Here is an 18186-nt window from a genome sequence, read left to right as displayed (position 1 = left end):
GTTTATCAAATTGTCTTCAATTTTTACCAAAACATCCTTGCCTGCTCCCGTCAGTGCACGGGCACAGCTGTCTCCTGGAGTTGTCTCCTTTCACTGCTTAGAGCATAGCGATTCATAAGCAGATTGTGTTGTGGTACAGACAGAAACTGTGATGTAAATGTTCTATGCAGAGAAGGAGGGAAAGTCAGCCGATAGTTGTTCCTTAACTTACAGGATATTTCTGTGATTGGTTATTGAATTTTGTTTTGTTCTGTTTTGTTCTATTGTGGTTGCTGTTTGAAGGGTAGGGGAGAACAGGGTCTCTCACTGTGCAGTCCTGGTTTAGCCTTGGAACTCTGTATTTGTAGACTATGCTGTCCTCAAACTCCCCAGAGGTTCACCTCAGCCTCCTGAGTGCTGGGATCACAGGTGTGCACCTCCACACCCAGCTTTTTTGGCGTTTTTTTAAGATTGACTTTCACGCTGTAGCCCCAGCTGGCTTTTAACTTTCAATGGCCCTCTGGCCTCAGCCTGCTGAGTGCTGGATTGCAGGTGAACCCCCGCACTCACCTTTTTGAAAATTTGTTAAGTGGTCATTTTGTGTCAGGCTTACAAACTCTCTTTTTGCTCAGGGGCACCCTCATGAATGGAGGGTTGTTGTTGTTATGTAGGTAAGGGAAAGGGTCCATTATACCATTAGAAGAATTAGCCAAGGAGCATGGAAATCATTGACTTGTATATTCTCTGCATGTCCCTAAACCTGGGTTCTCCCTAGCACTTCAAACCTAGTTTGAAGTCCTTGGGAACTTGTAGCTGGCTGTGTAAGTTTAAACTAACTGCAGTTCTTTGATTTGCAGAGTGGGATTGTTGTGATCTTTGGCAGTGTTCCCTCTGAGGTGATGCCAGCCCCTCAGAATAGAAAGTGATGACATGTTAGTCCCTAATTGAATCTCAGTTTTAGGAGACATGGTCTCATGCGGCTCAGACTGAGCTCAGACTCCTTATGTAGTTCAGGCTGACCTTCAACTGACCCTCCTGCCTCCACCTCTGGAGGTTCTTCACCACAACACCCAACCCCAACACTCTTAACCACGCTGCCATGCTCTCCAGTCCCTTGGGGTTTATTGCTATTATTTAATGTTTGTGGGTGTTTTGCCTGCGTGCTTGTCTGTGCACTGTGTGTACACCTGATGCCAGCAGACACCAGAATGGGGAGTTTGTTGTGAGCTGCTGTGTGGATGGTGGGAATTGAACCTGGGTCCTCTACTAGAGTTGCTTAACCAGAGAGCTGTCTCCAGCCCCCACATAATCTCTTTAATGAGCTCTCTGACCAAACACACACTTACCATACTTCCTGTTTCTGCCCCTAAGAGAGAAGCAATAATGGCTTTATCTTATTCTTTGTCTCACATTCAGTTCCCAGGGCTGTTCCTGCCTCCTCCTCCTCCTCCTCCTCCTCCTCCTCTTCCTCTTCCTCCTCCCCCTCCTCTTCCTTCTCTTCTTTTTTCTTCTTTCCTGAGACAGTGTGTGGCTGCTTGCATCCCAGGCTAGCTTTGGATTGGTGATCCTGCAGCTGGCCTCCTGTGTGCTGTTGCTTTGTAGCTGTGCCTGGAGAAGGGAGTATTTTAAACATTTTAAAATGATGGTGCTCCTGCCTCACATGTGTCCAGGACAGTGTCAGACATTTGATTGTCATGACAGTAAGATCACCTCTAGCCCATTTTTGTTTGTGTGTTTTGTTTTTCGTTTTATGAGACAGGGTTTCACTTTATAACTGTGGTTGGCCTGACAGGGCTCTACCTGCCTCTGCCTCCTGAGTGCTGAGATTAAAGAAATGGCTTAGCCAGTTTATTTAAAAATGAATTATTTATTCATTTTGTTGGAGAGGAATAACATCGTGGTTTGCTCTTGTGGAGGTCCAAGGACAACTAACTTGGAGATGACTGTTCTCTCTTCCTGTCGTGTAGGTCGTCAGGGCTGGAAGCAAGCCAGGCCCCTTACATGGAGCCCGCCCAGAGGCTTTATCTTCTAGGTTGCATGTTGACTTACTTCTCGGCATCTTATAAATCAGGTTCAGGTCTCCCAGGTTCCTGGGTCCTTTTATCTGTTCTTGTACTCTCTAAATCTCTTTTTCCCTTTCCCCTTTCTCCTCTTGGAGACGGGGTATCCCAGGCTGGCTTGAATTTACTATCCTCCTGCCTCACCTGAGCACCACTACTGCTGCCCCACCAAACCTTGGGTTCCCTTAGGGATGGGCTTTCCTTTTCATAAGAAATGGACTTTGGGAGTCCGTGTGTGGGCTTGGACATTACTCCAGTACTCGTAGTTCTGGGGCCACGTACAGAACCGAACATGTACATATCTGAAGGTCATTCCATCCACACTGCCAACAGGGATGGGAACCGGAGTGACTGTATGTGGTAGGCATCTCACATGAAGTAAGGTCACATCATTCACTCACCTAGTTGCTTAAGGAGAAAGATAATCAGCCAAGGTATGCACAGTAAGAAAGGAGAGAGGTCTCTGGCTCTCATGACCTTCAAAGGACAGGAAGTGAAGTGTAGGCAAGCCTGCTCAGGACTGCAGCTGGAAGCTGTTTAACCTTGAGAAGAACCATTTCTTCCCAAGTCTGCCTTCTGCATTCTGGTAGAAGAACCTATCTAATACTAAGCCTGTGAGACAGAAGATGCCCTGCAAAGTCTGTTCAGAAGCCTCAGTGCTTCAGCTTTAAAAAAACATATTCATTATTTCAGTGTATTATGGTGTGTGTGATGGCGTGCACGTGCCACAGCCTGTGTCAGAGGTCAGAGGACAGCTTCATAAGGTCAGCTCTCTCTTCGCACTCTTCTGTGGGTTCTGGGGGATTGAACATGGGTCACAAGGTTCGTACAGCAAGTGCTTATCTTGCTGAGCCATCCTCCTGCCTCTCCCTACCCTCTCCTACTTTTGAGAGGGTAGTGGAGGATGACCTTAAACGCCTGGTCTTCCTGTCTTCGTCTAGCAGATGCTGAGATCACACCCAGGTACGCTACATCCACTTTTGTGGTATGGCAGCATCTCCCACCCTTCTGTCCACACACACTGTACTTGAGCTTCTGTTGTGTGTACCTCTGTTCCAGTCACTGAGGGACAGAATGAAGAAAGTGGCCAGAATCCCCATCTCTGCATGTGAGTTAATGGAAGAGATGTAAGCAAACACACTGTGATGTTAATATGACAAGTAGTGCAAATGCCACGGAGAAAGAGTTCTGGAGTTGTTTTGTGGCATTGGACCCAGGACCTTGCACATGCTAGGCCAGTGCTCTGCCACTGGGCCACAGCCCAGCCCTTTATTGCCATTGCAGATAGGGTGCTGCTCTTATAGACTGTCATCTGAAGCCAGTGTAATAATGAGTGCTCTCCTGTAATCCCAGCACGAGAGGCTGGGGAGTCAAGGTCAAGGCCTATCTGGGCTGCATAGCAAGGCCTTGTCTTAAAAAGAATATTATTAGCCAGGCAGTGGTGGTGTACGCCTTTAGTTCCAGCACTTGGGAGGCAGAGGCAGATGGATTTCTGAGTTCGAGGCCAGCCTGGTCTACAGAGTAAGTTCTAGGACAGCCAGGGCTCCACAGAGAAACCCTGTCTCAAAAAGCCAAAAAAAAAAAAAAAAAAAAAAAAAGAGTATTATTTGGATAAAAATATTATCTGCATCACTGCAGTAGCTGGGTGCTGGGCATGAGCTGGCACACTTCAGGAAAGTGCGGAGGCAGTGTAGGTAGCATAGGGTGAGTGGCAGAAGAGGAGGCCTGGAGACTGCAGAGGGCCTGGCTGCTTGTTGTAAGACCTTCATTTTCCACTCAAGTAGAGCTTTTCAGCAGTGCAGTGATCTGACAGTCTCACTGCCTAGTACTGGCTGACCCAGAACCTGCTGTATAGAACAGCCCGGCCTCGAACTCACAGAGATCCATCTGCCTCTGCCTTCCCTTTTAAGATAATTGTTCTGGCTGCTGTGTGGAAACATGTGAGTGAGAAAGTAAGGTCAGAATCTGTAGGCCTGGTGACAGACACTTAATCCAGGTGAATACACCTGGAGCATGCTGGCATGACCACAGTAGAAAGGGTGAGAAAGGATGCGTGGGTTTGCAGGCAGAGCTGACAGGGTCTACTGAAAGATCGGATAGATGGCAGGGGAGGGAACTGGTAACGACGGCATCAAAATTGGACTGAAACTGAAAGATCCAAGGTGAGAGACACTAGAGAAGCTGTCGAGATCTTAGTTTGAGCCGGGTGGGAGTGGCACACACCTTTGATCCTAGTGCCTAAGAGGCAGAAGCAGGCGAATCTCTGAGTTTGAGGCCAGCCTGTTCTAACAGTGCATTCCAGGACAGCCAGGGCTGCACAGAGGACGAGCCCTGTCTTGGGGAGAGGCGTTAGTTTGAGTTGCTGTCTATGAAGATGAGAAGGAGACGTGGACGAGGTTGAGTCTGTGAGAAGGGATGGGCAAGGAATTGAGGTGCCTGTTACACACCCTAAGGAGACTGTGGGATAGACATTTGATTCACATTAGGGTTCAGGGGGGGAAGCTAAAGTAAAAGACAGAAATGTGGACATCATCCGTGTATCAGTTCACTTGGCGTCTCTGAGATGACCTGAAGGTAAATTAGTAGGCATGGGGCATGTGAGGCTGGATGGTGAGTGCCCATCTTGGCTGATAGATGGAGGAAGTGAGATCTAAGAACTGGCCATTAGAGGGTGCACCAGTAATCACAGCAGAACTGGGAGGCTGGCTTCAAGTGTGAGGCTAGCCTGAGCTACATCTTGAGTGCCAGGTTAGCCAGGGCAAATAGTGAGACTGTCTGAAAAAACAAAAGCAGAGCTAAGCCCTGTGGGATACTCTCACACAAGGCAGAGAAGCCATGTGCTTCTTGTTTGCCTCTGTTGGCGGGTTGGGATGTCAGCTCATTTACCTTCCCAGGACTGCCCTGCCTAAGAAGGGACAGAGCCTCACCAGGCTCTGAAACCAAACCATGGATTCACCACCTTTCATGAAGTCACATGGATGCACCCCTAGCCACGGTTGCTAGAACTTGGGAACGCAGGTCTGGAAGGCATTTTTTTTTTTTTTTTACTCTCTACTTTTTTGAAGAAATCTTTAACTTGTTGGCTCTACTTATTTGCTGAGACTGTGAGGAGACCATTTGAAGGGCTAGACCTAGGAGTTGCTGAACTGAGTAAATCTATGGTAGAACATCTGCCTGGTGTGCATGAAGTTGTGGACTCAGTCCCCAGCACTGGAAGTGAGGGGGCTGTTAGGTATTGCTTAGTGCCTGTAATATGTCAGGCTTAAAGCTTACCCTTAGAGCTTCCTTCAAAGTCAACACTGTTAAATAAGTCTCCTGTCCCAGCGACAGGGTGAGTCAGGTGACAGACCTGGAATTTAACTGTCTTATTCTAAGATTGCGGTTCTGACCACCGTACTGACGGACAGTGCTCTCAGGAGATACATCCGTCCCACCGTCCACATGCAGGGTTCGACCCTGCCTCTGTGACCTGGGACAGCTTCTAACTTCTCCACATCATGGATACTGTTTCATTGAGTCATCACAGCATGTGGTGTGGCTGCTATTCTTATCTGTTTTCCATTTGAAGGGCTAGTCCTCAGTGAGGTGAGATGACTGGCCAGGCTGCAGAACAGTAAGTAGAGCTCAGGCCTAGGTCTGCCTGACACCTGGCTCGCTGTCCTGTTCCCGCCCAGACAAACAGGCTTGCAGGATGCTGGCTACAAAGCCTTCAGGGGTAAGAGCCTCACTTCTCCGCTCTCCCTCCCTCCCTCTCCTCTTAGGAACTCTGCTGAGGCAGCTTATCCAGTGTGAAGAACTCCCCAGGTTGCCCCACAGGAGCCTAGGAGCCAGCCTGCCAACTCTGTGGGTTTATGCTGTTAGCTCTGGTGACATGATTGTGTGGTTGTGTGTCTAACTTTAGGATTCCCCCCCCCCCGTGGGAAAAAAAGAGTGATGTGAAATGTTTGTTTACCTTTGCAACTTTCTGGCACATTCTGCTCCTGCCCTTTCTTTGAGGGTGAGGGAAGGTCACGTGACCATGCTCCCTCCTGAAGCTCCTTCATGCCACAGATCCATAGTACCCTTTGGGGGAAGAGAGACCATTGTCCCATTGCCAGCACATCAGTGGGGCCACTGTAAGGTCAAGTTTGAATCACAGTGGGGCTACAGTCTACATTCTGGCAGCCACCAGGAGATCAGGACTGTCCCCAACCTCTGTGGCGGTGCCTCACCCCTCCAGGGTTCTGGACCTCCCAAGCCATGCTCTGTCGAGTAAGCTTTCTTTTTTTTTTTTTTTGGTTTTTTGAGACAGGGTTTCTCTGTATAGCCCTGGCTGTCCTGGAACTCACTTTGTAGACCAGGCTGGCCTCGAACTCAGAAATCCACCTGCCTCTGCCTCCCGAGTGCTGGGATTAAAGGCGTGCGCCACCACGCCCGGCACTATCTAGAATCTTAAAAGCCCTTATTTAATTTATTTATTTTATTTAGTGTGAGTGTGAAGTCAGCTTTCTTATGAAGATATTTTTTATTGAAAACGATAGCAGAGGGGCCAGTGGTGTTGCTCAGCAGGTGAGTGCAGCTGCCACGCTGAGGCCTGAGTTGGATCCCTAGGTGGGAGAGAAGTGACTCTTGAAAGTTGTCCTCTAACTGCTGGTTGTGGGCTATGGAGTGCAGTGCACATGCGCACACATGCGCACACATAAATTATAATAATTACAGTAGAGGAATACATATTTCTTCCAAAGAATGCAAATAGCCGACATGGTAGTACACTCATGCAGTTCTAGCACTCGGGAAGCTGAGGCAGGGGGATCAGGAGTTCAAGGAGAAACCTAGGCTACATGAGACCCTGCTTCAAAAAACTCCTTCCCCCCAAAATACTTGTTTTCCCTGATGTTCTGAACATTAAAAAGATTGACCTAAACTTATTTGTTTTGAGACAGGGTCTCTTTCCATGGCCCTGGTCATCTTGGAACTATATAGACCAGGCTGGCCAAGAACTCACTGAGGTCTACCATGCCCTGCTAGTAGCCCGACAGTGGTGACACACACCCTAACCCCAGCTGAGTCAGGCAGATCTCTCAATTCCAGGCCAGCCTGGTCTACAGAGTGAGTTCTATGACAGCCAGGGTTACACAGAGAAACCCTGTCTCAAAAACAGACAAATGACAAAGACGAGATGCTTGTTTTAAAACAACAACAACAAACCACTGGACTGGAAAGTGCTACTCAAGTTCACAGAGTTCAGTTCCCGGGACCCACACTGGGTGTCTCACAACCACACACAACTAACTCCAGCCTCAGGGAGTCCCAGGGCATTAACCATGCACAAGTGAGGGTATGAGTGTGTGTGTGTGTGTGTGTGTGTGTGTGTATGTGTCTGTCTGTCTGTCTGTCTGTCTGTGTTTTATACATCAGCACACTTTCACCATGGTTCAAATAGGATAAAAGTCTACGAGTGTTGCGTGTCTTAGCGTACCCTCTCATTTGGGATTTTAGTCTGGCTGGGCTGGAGCTCATGGTGTGCGCCCTCCCAGATCTGCCTCTGGAGCACTGGGGTTTCGGGCTTGCACCACTTTTCCCGGGTTTCTTTTTGCAAGGGCTTGTGCAGTCCTGCCTGACCTTGAACTCTTCATGTCCTTGTCCCCACTTTCCCACTGCTGGAATTGTGGGCCTGCACCACACACAGCGGTAGTCACCTGCTGCTGATCACCTGCTGTGGCTTTCATGTTACCTAGAGACACAAGGATGTTGAAACCTTACATTTCCCTTTTAGGAAAAGAAGAAAAAGAAACATAGAGACAGGAAGTCATCTGACTGTGATAGCTCTGACTCTGAGAGTGACACGGGCAAGAAGGCGAGGCATTCATCAAAAGACAGCAAGGCTACCAAGAAGAAAAAGAAGAAGAAGAAGCACAAGAAGAAGCACAAGGAATGAGGATGGAACAAGCTGCAGCAGCCCTGACTCCTGCAAAGACTCACTAGTGAGAGTGTGGCCTGCCTCCTACCCACTGACTTGTCCCCATGGTCTCAGATGGCTTCTCCTCCTGCAGCAAGCAGATTGGGGCCCCGCAGGGCCCCTCCCAACATGATTTTCCCTTGTTGCTCCTGATCCTTTGCAAGCGACCCCTGCAGCCATTGCATTCATGCACTCAGTGTCTTCATTCAGCAGAAGGTTCTAGTCCCAACCGGCTGCCACTGCCCGAGCTGGATTCCTCTGCAGGAGTCCATGCTGGAGCCACAGGTGCTGCTGTGGAGGGGAGCCTGGCCATGAGAGAGAGAGAGCAGCCCCAACCTGCCTGCTGTCTGCGGTGGCTGTGGGTAGACTCTGCAGCCTCCATCCCCTCAGCCAGGGCCTGTACTCCAGTGACTGCTGAACCAGAGATTTGCAGCCAAGGTCATTGCTCTGCTTCCTGTCTGTCATGGTGTGAGTGACTGGTTCCATTTCAAGCCTCTGCTTAAACTCCTGGCATAAATGGAAATGTGTTTGGTTTTAAACTTTCCAAAAAGGCTTTATTCCTATAATCCTTCCTGGGTGACTTACAGACTTAACACATTAGTTCACATAAAACACTTACTATGTTATCCAAGACCCTGGAAAGAGGCCAAGCCGAGGCACACAGCCAAGGCCACCAGCAGGTCACAGCTTTCTTGAGATTACTCATAAACCCTCTCGTCCATAGTGATGACCGCCTTCCCTCGTATTTGTAGCCCTGGGGACTTGCTGGGCACGCGTGGGCGACTCTTAGCAATCACCTCCCACCACAGTTGTTCACACCTGGACCTTGATGTCCTGAGCCTGTACTCTATAGAGGGAGGGTGACCACAGCACACCATACAGCAAATCCAGGAATGTTCTGTGCAGGATGAATGTGAAGTAGCTGCACAGTGACAGCCAGCTGCTCTGCCTTGGGCGGGCCAGTGTGAGGGCTTGCATAGATGCTAGAATGACAGCTAGCTTCTCTGAGCCTTGGCAGGTCAGTGTAAGGGCATTACATAGGTGCTGCTGTTCCTTAACTGACCCTTGAGCCTGTCCACTCGGCTCCTTGACAGTGCTGCTTCCCTATAGGCCTATAGGCCTTCATTTCAACCTGACACACAGGAAAGGAGGACCAAAGACAGACAACTGGGTGGCCTTGGTTCTGCTTTATTGACCTTGGAGCACCCTTTGGATACAGTTTTAAAAAATAAACCACATACATAGTAGGTACTGGGTCCAGGCTGATGCCCCGAATCTCCAGAAAAATCCCAACCCAAGAATGTTTATACAAAATGTCAGAGGGGAAAACCATGAGGCAGCATGGTGCTGAGCTGAGGGGTGGCCAGTTGGCAGAGGAGCAGCCAGGTCACGCCTCCTTCTCATAAGTCCGAGTGCTCACCACGTTGCCATGAGTGAGAGTCTAGAAAGAAAGACAGGGTCAGATGGGGCAGAGCAGGGGAGGGAGTGCTCCCCGCCCTCATCCTGATCAGCACTTGAGTACCTACTGTGTGCCAGGCACTTTACTTTTTTTCTGATACAAATCTTTTAAGATGTTATAATTACCATTTTAGAGATTTGGGGGGGGAAATAGGCCCTTGAGAGAGGAGGTAAACTGGTCAAGATCCAGTACATTCCTGTTCTCCTTTGTGTTCAGCGCCTGCCTAAGGGGGTGCCTGGTGCATGCGGCAGACAAGCAGGTGATAAGAACAGAGCCTTGAGAAACTGCTAAGCTGCCAACTTTTCCTCCCTCCCCTAACATGCAGTATTCTGGCACTGTAGAGCCCAGCCACAGCCTCACCTTACTCTAGCTGCCCAGTGAACATCTCTTTGTTACCTCCCTTCCAGAGCTAGGCCCTTTACTTCTAACTCAGTGGGGACCCCAGTCTCATGTGAATATGCAATCAGTGGGTTCCACTGAGCCACCGAGGTCTGTGATGCTGACATTGTGGTCCATGCTCCTGGCCCAGGTACAGTCCTACAAGGATGTAGGGACCATTCCAGGGATGCTTTCAAACTTGTCCCAAAGCAGATCTGCAGGCCTGGTTGTATCACCTCCTAGCTAGACAATAGATATTTTCAGGAAGCCAGGAACAGTAGACAAAATTGTGAGTAAGGAGGTGGCTGCTCCCTGGCAGTGCCCACCAGGCACACACTTGCTCCTGCAGACTCCTGCATTTCTACCCAGGAGGGGAGAGGATGGCAGCTGCTCCTCTCCAGCCTGGGATCTACTGGTCCTGCTTTCTGCCTCTTCCCAGGGAACAGCAAGCAGGAGGAAGTGTTTGTGGGTGCCTGCTGCGTTCTTCCCATTTGGCCAGTGCTTTGGACTCTAAATACACTGGCCTCCCAGCAGCCCCCATTTCAGTGACCCTTGAAGGTTATGGTGTTGTCAGATAGCCTTTAGGCTGAGGCTTGAACCAAGACCTGTATAAATCCACAGCCACGACCCCACCCCTGCCTCTCTTGTCCTAGTCGGGCTGGAGAAGGCGTGGTACTTGTTGCTTTAAGGCCCGTCACTGCCCATCTTACCAGGATGAGTTTCCCGTCAACTAGCTCCCTAATTAGTGTTGTCTCCTGCTCGTTCCACTTCTGCACATGGGTGAGTTTGCCTCCGTCCAGCGTCACCACTGACTGTGGAGAGAGACAGAGCCTAAGCTGTGACCAGAGCCAGGACAAACCATGAGCCTAATCAGTGATGGTGCTGGGATCAGCACGCAGACAGCCCACCTCCAGCCCAGCTGCCCAGGCTTCCTGTTCTGCAGGGGCGGGACCCTCTGGCAGTGCGCATGACAGGCAGCTCAGCCTTGATATATTGGCAAATTAGACTTTTGCTTCTATCATGTGACCTCCCTTAACTGGCGAAAGAGCGGCAATTTCAAGGTCCTTGGACCGAGGACCCAAGTATCCTTGGAGTGTTCTCTAGCTCTAGCTCCAGTGACCATTCGGTCCTTGGTGCTGCCAGCCTATCTCAGCTAGTTCGTGTTGGGCAGCTGCTCTTTAGGAATTTGGGAGTTGCAGTCAGAAGGAGAGCTAAGCAGGATTTGTCCATAGGAGTCTAGAAAGGTGATGGCTGTCACTTGTCTCTTTCCTGTCTATATTCCACCTTCTGGAATCTTCATTCCCCATTGTTCAGACATCCCAGTGGACCACTGTTGTATTTAATGTGAGATCTGGTCTCTCAAGGAAGATGGCAAGTTCAAGGATGTAGGTAGGTAGGGACATGTGGTGGAGCAGGGTGTAGCAGGGCGCCTTCCCCATCTTCACGGCCAGCTTGCTGTGTGGTCCTGGGCTGGGCTCCTCTGTAACTGCAAGACTGGTTGGTACCTACCCTGTTCTTTCTGGGGGCAACTGTGAGGAGGAAAGAACTGAAGAGATGAATTTTAGGGTTGTGATGTAGAAGATACTGGTATAGGGACAACCTATAGATACAGATGTTACTTAGTTCTGTGCGTGGCCCAGTGCTGGGAGATTTCGAACAAGCTGCTAAGAAGATAACCACCATGAGATAACTGAGCATCACTGGAGGTAGACACTCCCTCCCATACCCTTAAATAAATACTTGAAGAGACTACGGACACCCAACAGCACTCCTGTTGGTAAATGCAGGTGCCTGTCAACTGGTGGCACAGGAAACAGTTTGTTCCGGTCAGTGGTCTAGCCTGGGAGCTACAGAGCAGGAAACCTGTGGATAGAACTCAGCTTGTTGTTCCCAGCTGCCTCCTCTGCTGCCAGAGCCAGGATGACCTCGCTGTAGGGCACTGACTTCTGGGCATCATTCCTAAAACACTTCAGGTCACAGCCATGGCTGCTGATGTCCTCAGAGCCACTGCGTACCTTGGTGTACAAGGTCACCTGGCTGGAGCTGGAGGCACAAGGTCGGAAGAATAACTTGGCTCTGCTGCCCACTCCAGTGACAGCTGATAGATCCTTCCCAGGAAAGTGAGAAGAACACAGGCCAGAGCTTATACTTAGTCCCTGGGCCATCACAGCACTGAGCAGGCTTTATGAACCTGCCCCTTGGGGTTAAAAAGCCAAGGAGCTAAGAGGGCCAGCCTCTTACCCTGTGGTGTTCCATCCAGTGCCCTCTATCCCCTTTCTCTGACTCACCTTGACCTTCCGGTCATCTGCTGTCACCTCGTCGAACTCTACTCCCAGCTGAAAGTTGATCTCTGTGTTCTTGAAGGTACTTTGTGTCTTTATGGTGATAGTATCCCCGTTCTTCTCGATAATGGTAGTAGGCTTGGTCATGCTAGCCACCTGTCTGGTGGCAAAACCCACACCTAAGGCAGGGGCAGATAGTTGAGGACACATTAGGTAGGGTAGAGACGTGTTGTACAGACCCAAAGAGAAGTTTGTGGCCTAGGCATGGGGAAGGCAATCCACAGTGGCCCACGTCTTTGTGTGGGGCCGTTTTCTCATTCAGTCTTTCCCTTAGCTCAGCAGCCGTTAAACTCATGTCAAATATGAGACATGTGGATTCAGGGGAGGGTCGGCAACAGTGGCAAGGAAGGTACCAAGGGGTGTGAGGCATATAGCCAGCCCCTCATGCAGTCCTGTCCCTGGAAGATTTTGTAGATGTGAACAGGGTCACAATTCAGATGGAAGCTGCTAAGCACTGTGTCGCTCCAGAGCTGGGTACCCGCTGGCTTCTAGTCTCCTGAACACTCAGAACAGGACTGAAGAACCAAGAGATCGTCAACTGCCTTCTAGAGTCCCCAGGACAAGGGTCGTCTCCCATTTCCACCCAGAAAACTGAGACAGTAGTGCTCTCTGCCGTCTGTGTGGCAGCGTCAGTTTCAAAGCCTCCTGGTTAGAGATACAAAGGAGTCTTGTCTTCCACAGACGTAGGGGGCTGAAATAGTAGCGACAACTGCATGACTTGGAAGTCCCTGGGGAGACTCCTGACATAATCATTGGATCTGAGTCCCAGGCAAGGTCCCAGGTGTCCCTCAAGCAGGTAAAGTACACAGACCCCTTAGGTCGAGCCTTTGGTGCTTTGGGTTGCTAGCTTTCCTGGAGTCTTCCATGGTTGACTACCTGTCGTCTGGCCCCAGCACACGCTGAGCCATCCTCAGCGATGTGGCAGGAGGCAGCCCAATATAAGGCTATGGTATTGTGCATCTGCTGCAAGCTGTGTACACTGCACAAGCTCTAAGTGGTGGCCAAGTATCCTTGGGACAGCCCTAAACCTAAGCTTTATAGTTTCCGTTTACAAACGAGGCTCAGACACGGTGCTGTCTTAGCCAAAGTCAAACGGGCCAAGCATGGTGACTCCCCTAGAATCTCATTCAAGAGGCAGGGGACTGGAGCAGGGGAAATGCTGAGAATTCAAGGCCAGCTTGGGCTGCGTAGCTCCAGAGTATGGGCTATAGTGAAACCCTGTCTCCAAAAGGCTAAGTAAATAAATAATCCGAGTTTAGTGGCATAGATTCCCAAACTTTCTTTTTAGTCTCACTATATCATTCTTGGAACAACATACTCAACCCTTCAAGCCACCATCTGTGCTTAAAGTCACTTAAACTAGGCTGGGCTGCTCTGTCCTAAGAACCTTTGGTTCTATAGGATAAGTCAAGAGCTTTGGCTACACAGCAAGAAGTGAGAAACTTGGCTTTGCCTACTGCTATCTGGGTGAGTTGGGCTTCAGCAGTGAACCAGCTGTTTTCCCAGGACCCACCTATAGGTGTAGGGTGCCAGTGAAGCCAGTTACTGCTGGAAGCTGGGGTGCACCTTGACTTTACTGGCCTTCAGCCTGTCGATATTTTTAGGCTAAATAGAATTTCAGTCCCCTAACTAAAGCTGAGGGTGCAGCTTGGGAGAATCCCATGCACAGCCTGCTCAAGGCCCTGGTTTCTGTCAGCACCCACAGAACAATGGCCTGAAGACAACATGCCCTGAGGCAAAAAGAAGTCTAAGAAAGCAGCTCAGTGAAACAGAACTAAGCCCAGGTATTCTAGTACTCCCTAACTTCATAGCCAACTAGCTGGGCGTGGGCGCATGCCTCTAACCCCAGTGCGGGAGAGGAAGAGACAAGAGGACCGGGTCTCCTTAGGGAGCTCCAGGGGAGCCAGGGATACATAGTAAAACCCTGTCTCAAAACAAAAGACAAGATCAGCTGCCTCCTGGAGAGCTATGCTGTCCTCAGGGTAGGGTAGGTGCCGGTGGGAGCCCTGTCTGGAGCCCTGTTCAGCAGTCACAATGCTTGCTTAGCATGGGCAAAGGGCCTTGGGTTCCATTCCCCAAACCAAAAGGACAAATTGCTTTGTGGGCCTGTTTCAGAGAAGAGCCGGAAGTAGGTGAGAGGCACCTACACACATCCCTCAACATGTCCGATTCCAGCCCTCCTTCCTGGGGAAGACGGAGTGGAAGCTAGCTCAGGCATGACTCAGTCCCGTTTCCCCTGCCCCAGCCTCCTAGACCAGGATGATCTAGCCAGGGACTCCGCAGGCAAGGGTCTTTATCTAAGCTCAAGGCAAGAAAGGAAGGGCTGGAGCCCATCTTGGATAAGTGGTTCATGTGACATACCCCACTCCCAGGCCTCTGTTGAAATGGGAAGAACTCTAGGTAGTTCTGGGTACTCAACTAGTTGGAAGGCCGAGATGGCAGGTTACAAGATCAAAGCCAACCTGGGCAAGTTAGTGAGAACCTGTTACACAGAGTAAAAAGAGTGTGTGTGTGTGTGTGTGTGTGTGTGTGTGTGTGTGTGGTAAGGGAGTATAACTCAGCAGTAGGGGGCATGCACAAGGCTAAGTTCAGTCTTCAAAAAGAAATCCTGGGCTTTCCTATGAGGTGATGAGCTCATGTGTACCAAGCTGGTTTCCTATTAAGCAAATCATGGGACTCTTCTTTTTTTCAAGACATGGTTTCTCTGTGTAGTCCTGGCTGTCCTGGAATTCTCTCTGTATAGACCAGGCCTGGAACTCGGAGATTCGCCTGCCTCTGCCTCCCAGAGTGCTGGCTAAAGGCGTTGTGTCACCGTCCACACCACACAATTTCCCCAGATCTTACATGTGCGGTTCTTTGAAGCATTACTCTTCCCCAGCCCCAAGCCACACCTCCCCTTTCACAGCTCTTCACCTTCCTTCTGGCACCCTCTGCTCTATCCCAGGCAATGGCTTTCTTCACCCTATCCCCGGCACTGATCGGGTGGCCGACTGGTGCTATGTGTAGACTGGGAAGCCTATGTGTAGTGGTCATCTTGCCCTGCTCTAGCAGCAGCGTCTCCGACTGATCCCAGGGCATCTTCCAGAGAGAGGCCTCTTCACTACCCCAACATGGAGGGGTAGGGCTTGTTACTGCCTGACTGCCTGTGTCTTCACCTCTTCCCAGATGGAATTCACTGATTTTCTTTAGTCTTCCTCCAGGCTCCTAGGTACTTCCTCTTACAGTACACTCCTATCTGCTCTATTCCCTTTCGGGATTCAATTTCTGGACCACCACGCTCCTCTTTGCTTTCTCCTGCGACCAGCCTCCCGCCCTTCTTTCCCTCCCCTTTCCACCTCCAGATCACATTGCTTTCTAGAAAGCCTCCCATCCCTCTACGTGACCTCTGCGGCCACAGCTGCCTCTACGCCTTCCCCTCCAGCTACGAGGCTCGCCAAGCTTGGACCGCGACACCCCCTTCCCAGGAGGCCGGGGTGGGGTGGGGTGGAGTGGAGTGGCTTCAGCCCAGGCCACCCTCCGCGCTTCAGTATTCCCTGTCTGGACCGGCGAGGAGCTTGCGGGAGGCACATGGGGCACTCTCCCTGGGAGCTCAGCGCCAAGACCGCCTTGCCGGCCCTCCTGACCCTAGATCCTGCGCCATTCGTTCGCTCACCGAGTGACTTCATGTAGTCATCAAAATTCTTGCTGTCCACTAGCTTCCAGGTACCGACAAAGGCGTCCGCCATGGTGCGATGAGTGAGGAAGCGTGCAGGCACTGAGAACCGCAGCTCCCGGCCGGACAGCCTCTTTAAATAGCCCTCGCATCACATGATGAAAGTGGCCCACACCCCTCGCTCCCGAAATAGGAAGCCGGGGCTTGCACTCCCGCAAAGGGCTGGCGCCCATCCCCCACAGCCCTCCCGGCGCCTACGTCAGCGGCGCCCGCGGTCCTGCTGGTGCCATCTAACCCATCCCTGGCCTGGCTGCGGGGCGCTTCCCACAACCCAAGTAGAGCATCCCCCGGCCATACTGAAAGGAAACTCGCCCTTGAGCTGGTGCCACGCTGGGGAAACGCCGCCTGATCCTTCTGCCGCCTTGTTTTTTAATTCGCTGTGGTTTTATTCTTATATTGTGCATGCACGTGTAGGCGTACTTATGGGGAAGGGGTGGGAGACTGGGGCGTTGTAACTCGCGGGAGTCCCGTCTCTCCTTCCACGGTGTGGGTCCCACGCATCAAACTGGGGTCGTCAAGGCTTGACAGCAAGGGCCTTTACCCAATGACCCATCTCAACGGCCCTATGTCCCCTTCTTGAAGAAGAGGAGACTCAGAGGCTCGGAGAGGAATGACGCGGTCTCCATAAGTAAAAATGAATTCGAGGCCTGACAGAGAGCATGGTCTAGTGGCCTTTGAGCCCTCTTGCTCCTCCCAGACAAGTGGAGAAGAGTTGCCTTGGTCACCGCGGATGGCTGAGCTGCCCGGCGCCTCACCTGCTGGCGGAGAACGTGACCTTGCTTCCCTCATGCTAGCCCCACACGTGCTAGCCCCTCCCTGCGGAATGTCTCCTGCCTGCGCCTTTCTCCGCAGTCCCACCCGTCGCCGCTGCCAGAAAGCGCTCCAGGCTTTACTGACCTCTGAGCTTGTGCCAGGGTCGTTCTTCACTCCGCGAAGACAATTTGTCTATTCAGAGGGTTCTTCCGGCCTCGGCCACCTTAACTCCTGGAAAGTCGCGATCCTCTGCAGTAGTCAGTTTTTTCCCCCTGACTTCTGCCACTAGACTGCTTGTCACCTTAAAGTACGTTATTAAATAAGACCCCACTATTGATGATTGTAGCCTACTTCAGGGCATGGTCACACTCAACTTTTTCATTGGTAGGTGGTATCATCCATCCCCTTTTTACAGGTGAGTAAGGGAACCTGAGTGGAGCCTACTCCTTAGTTCAGCAGTTTCTGTTTAATCATTACCAAAGTCAGCATCTCAATGTGTAGCCGGGGTTGACCTTGAACTAAAGATTCTCCTGCCTCTGTCTCCTGGGTTACAGCTGTGTGCCGCTGCTCTGGCTTGAGCCAACAGTTATTAGGGCACCTGGCGGCAAGAGATTCCTGAGTTGGGGGCCAGTCTGAGCCAAGGCAAGATACTTTCTCAAAGTAAGCTCCTGGTTTGTGCAGTCCCTGCTTTGGAGAAGACCACATGGAACAAGGTACAGGCTAAAGTACTCCCTCTGGGAGTGACTCTAGGAGGGACTTGGGGATTCAGAGGAAGAGGGACATAAATGAATTGCTGAGCTCTCTACATGGGACGGAGTAGTATGCACAGAACTTCAGCCTCTAGAAGGGTGTGCAGGTTAGTCATTCTGGAACTGTCACCAGAGCTCTGGAGCCTGACCAGTATACCTGCAGTGTGGCAAGGCGCCTCCTTCCTGGGTCTCTGTTTGTCCCTGTGGAAGTTCCTTCCTCCCACCCATGGGCTGTTCTGGGAAGGAGGCCAGTGAGGTAAAGTCCTCTCACCCCTGTCTTGATTCCTTTGGAGAGTCCAGTTGCCAAAAGGCTGAGAGGCCCAATTCTGCCAAAGCTACAGGGACGGGCCTCAGGGCTGGGCCTGGAGCCCTGGTGACCTCAGCGATAGAGCAGGTGCCAAGGGAAGGAGGGCATGGGATGGTTTCTGATTCAAGGTCACAGGCTTTAGGCAAGGAGCCTCTTCTCTCAAAGCCTGAGAGGCCCGAGACCCAGGAACCAGAGCAGTCTGCTTACATGGAGTGTGGAATGTAGCGCTGGAGATCTGGGGCTGGCGGACAGCTGCTGGCGAAAAGATCTGTGTTCTAGACCCGATCTCAGCTGTACTAGCTGTGCCGTGTGGTCTTGAGCAGTTCACTTAAGTCACTTGGAATCAGTCTCATCTTTGAAATGGGAGATATTTTGGAAATCATTAGAGAAAATACATTAAAAACTCTGGTTTGAGCCGGGCGTGGTGGCGCACGCCTTTAATCCCAGCACTCGGGAGGCAGAGGCAGGCGGATTTCTGAGTTCGAGGCCAGCCTGGTCTACAGAGTGAG

The 18186-nt window shown here is 50.9% G+C and overlaps 2 protein-coding genes across 6 annotated transcripts in view; one reads left to right on the top strand and one right to left on the bottom strand.

Moving 5' to 3' along the window:
- Zcchc17 (zinc finger CCHC-type containing 17) overlaps positions 1–8543 on the top strand; it is a 43054-nt gene extending 34511 nt beyond the window's left edge. For all 5 annotated transcript variants that reach the window (XM_029476066.1, XM_029476065.1, XM_021159455.2 and 2 more), the window contains one exon: positions 7795–8543. In XM_029476066.1, coding sequence (XP_029331926.1) covers positions 7795–7956 — 162 coding nt within the window. In that variant the 3' untranslated portion in view covers positions 7957–8543. The remainder of the gene's footprint in view (positions 1–7794) is intronic.
- A 602-nt stretch (positions 8544–9145) lies between these two features.
- On the bottom strand, positions 9146–15924 carry Fabp3 (fatty acid binding protein 3). Its single transcript, XM_021159459.2, has 4 exons — positions 15809–15924; positions 12103–12275; positions 10525–10626; positions 9146–9418 (listed from the first exon to the last, which is right to left on the bottom strand). The coding sequence occupies exons 1-4, from the start codon at positions 15879–15881 to the stop codon at positions 9365–9367; spliced, it is 402 nt and encodes a 133-aa protein (XP_021015118.1). The 5' UTR covers positions 15882–15924; the 3' UTR covers positions 9146–9364.
- Positions 15925–18186: the final 2262 nt, after the last annotated feature.

This window comes from Mus caroli, chromosome 4 (genome assembly GCF_900094665.2).
Source record: "Mus caroli chromosome 4, CAROLI_EIJ_v1.1, whole genome shotgun sequence".
Lineage (NCBI taxonomy): Eukaryota > Metazoa > Chordata > Mammalia > Rodentia > Muridae > Mus > Mus caroli.
Note: the sequence above shows the minus strand (reverse complement) of the source record. Positions and strands in the feature narration are given on the sequence as shown.

Coding starts and splice junctions, on each gene's coding strand:
- Fabp3 (XM_021159459.2), bottom strand. CDS start 15,881: ATGGCGGACGCCTTTGTCGGTACCTGGAAGCTAGTGGACAGCAAGAAT. Junction 10,627..12,102: donor CAGATGACCGGAAGGTCAAG/GTGAGTCAGAGA, acceptor CTCTCTCCACAG/TCAGTGGTGACGCTGGACGG. Junction 9,419..10,524: donor TTGACGGGAAACTCATCCTG/GTAAGATGGGCA, acceptor CTTTCTTTCTAG/ACTCTCACTCATGGCAACGT.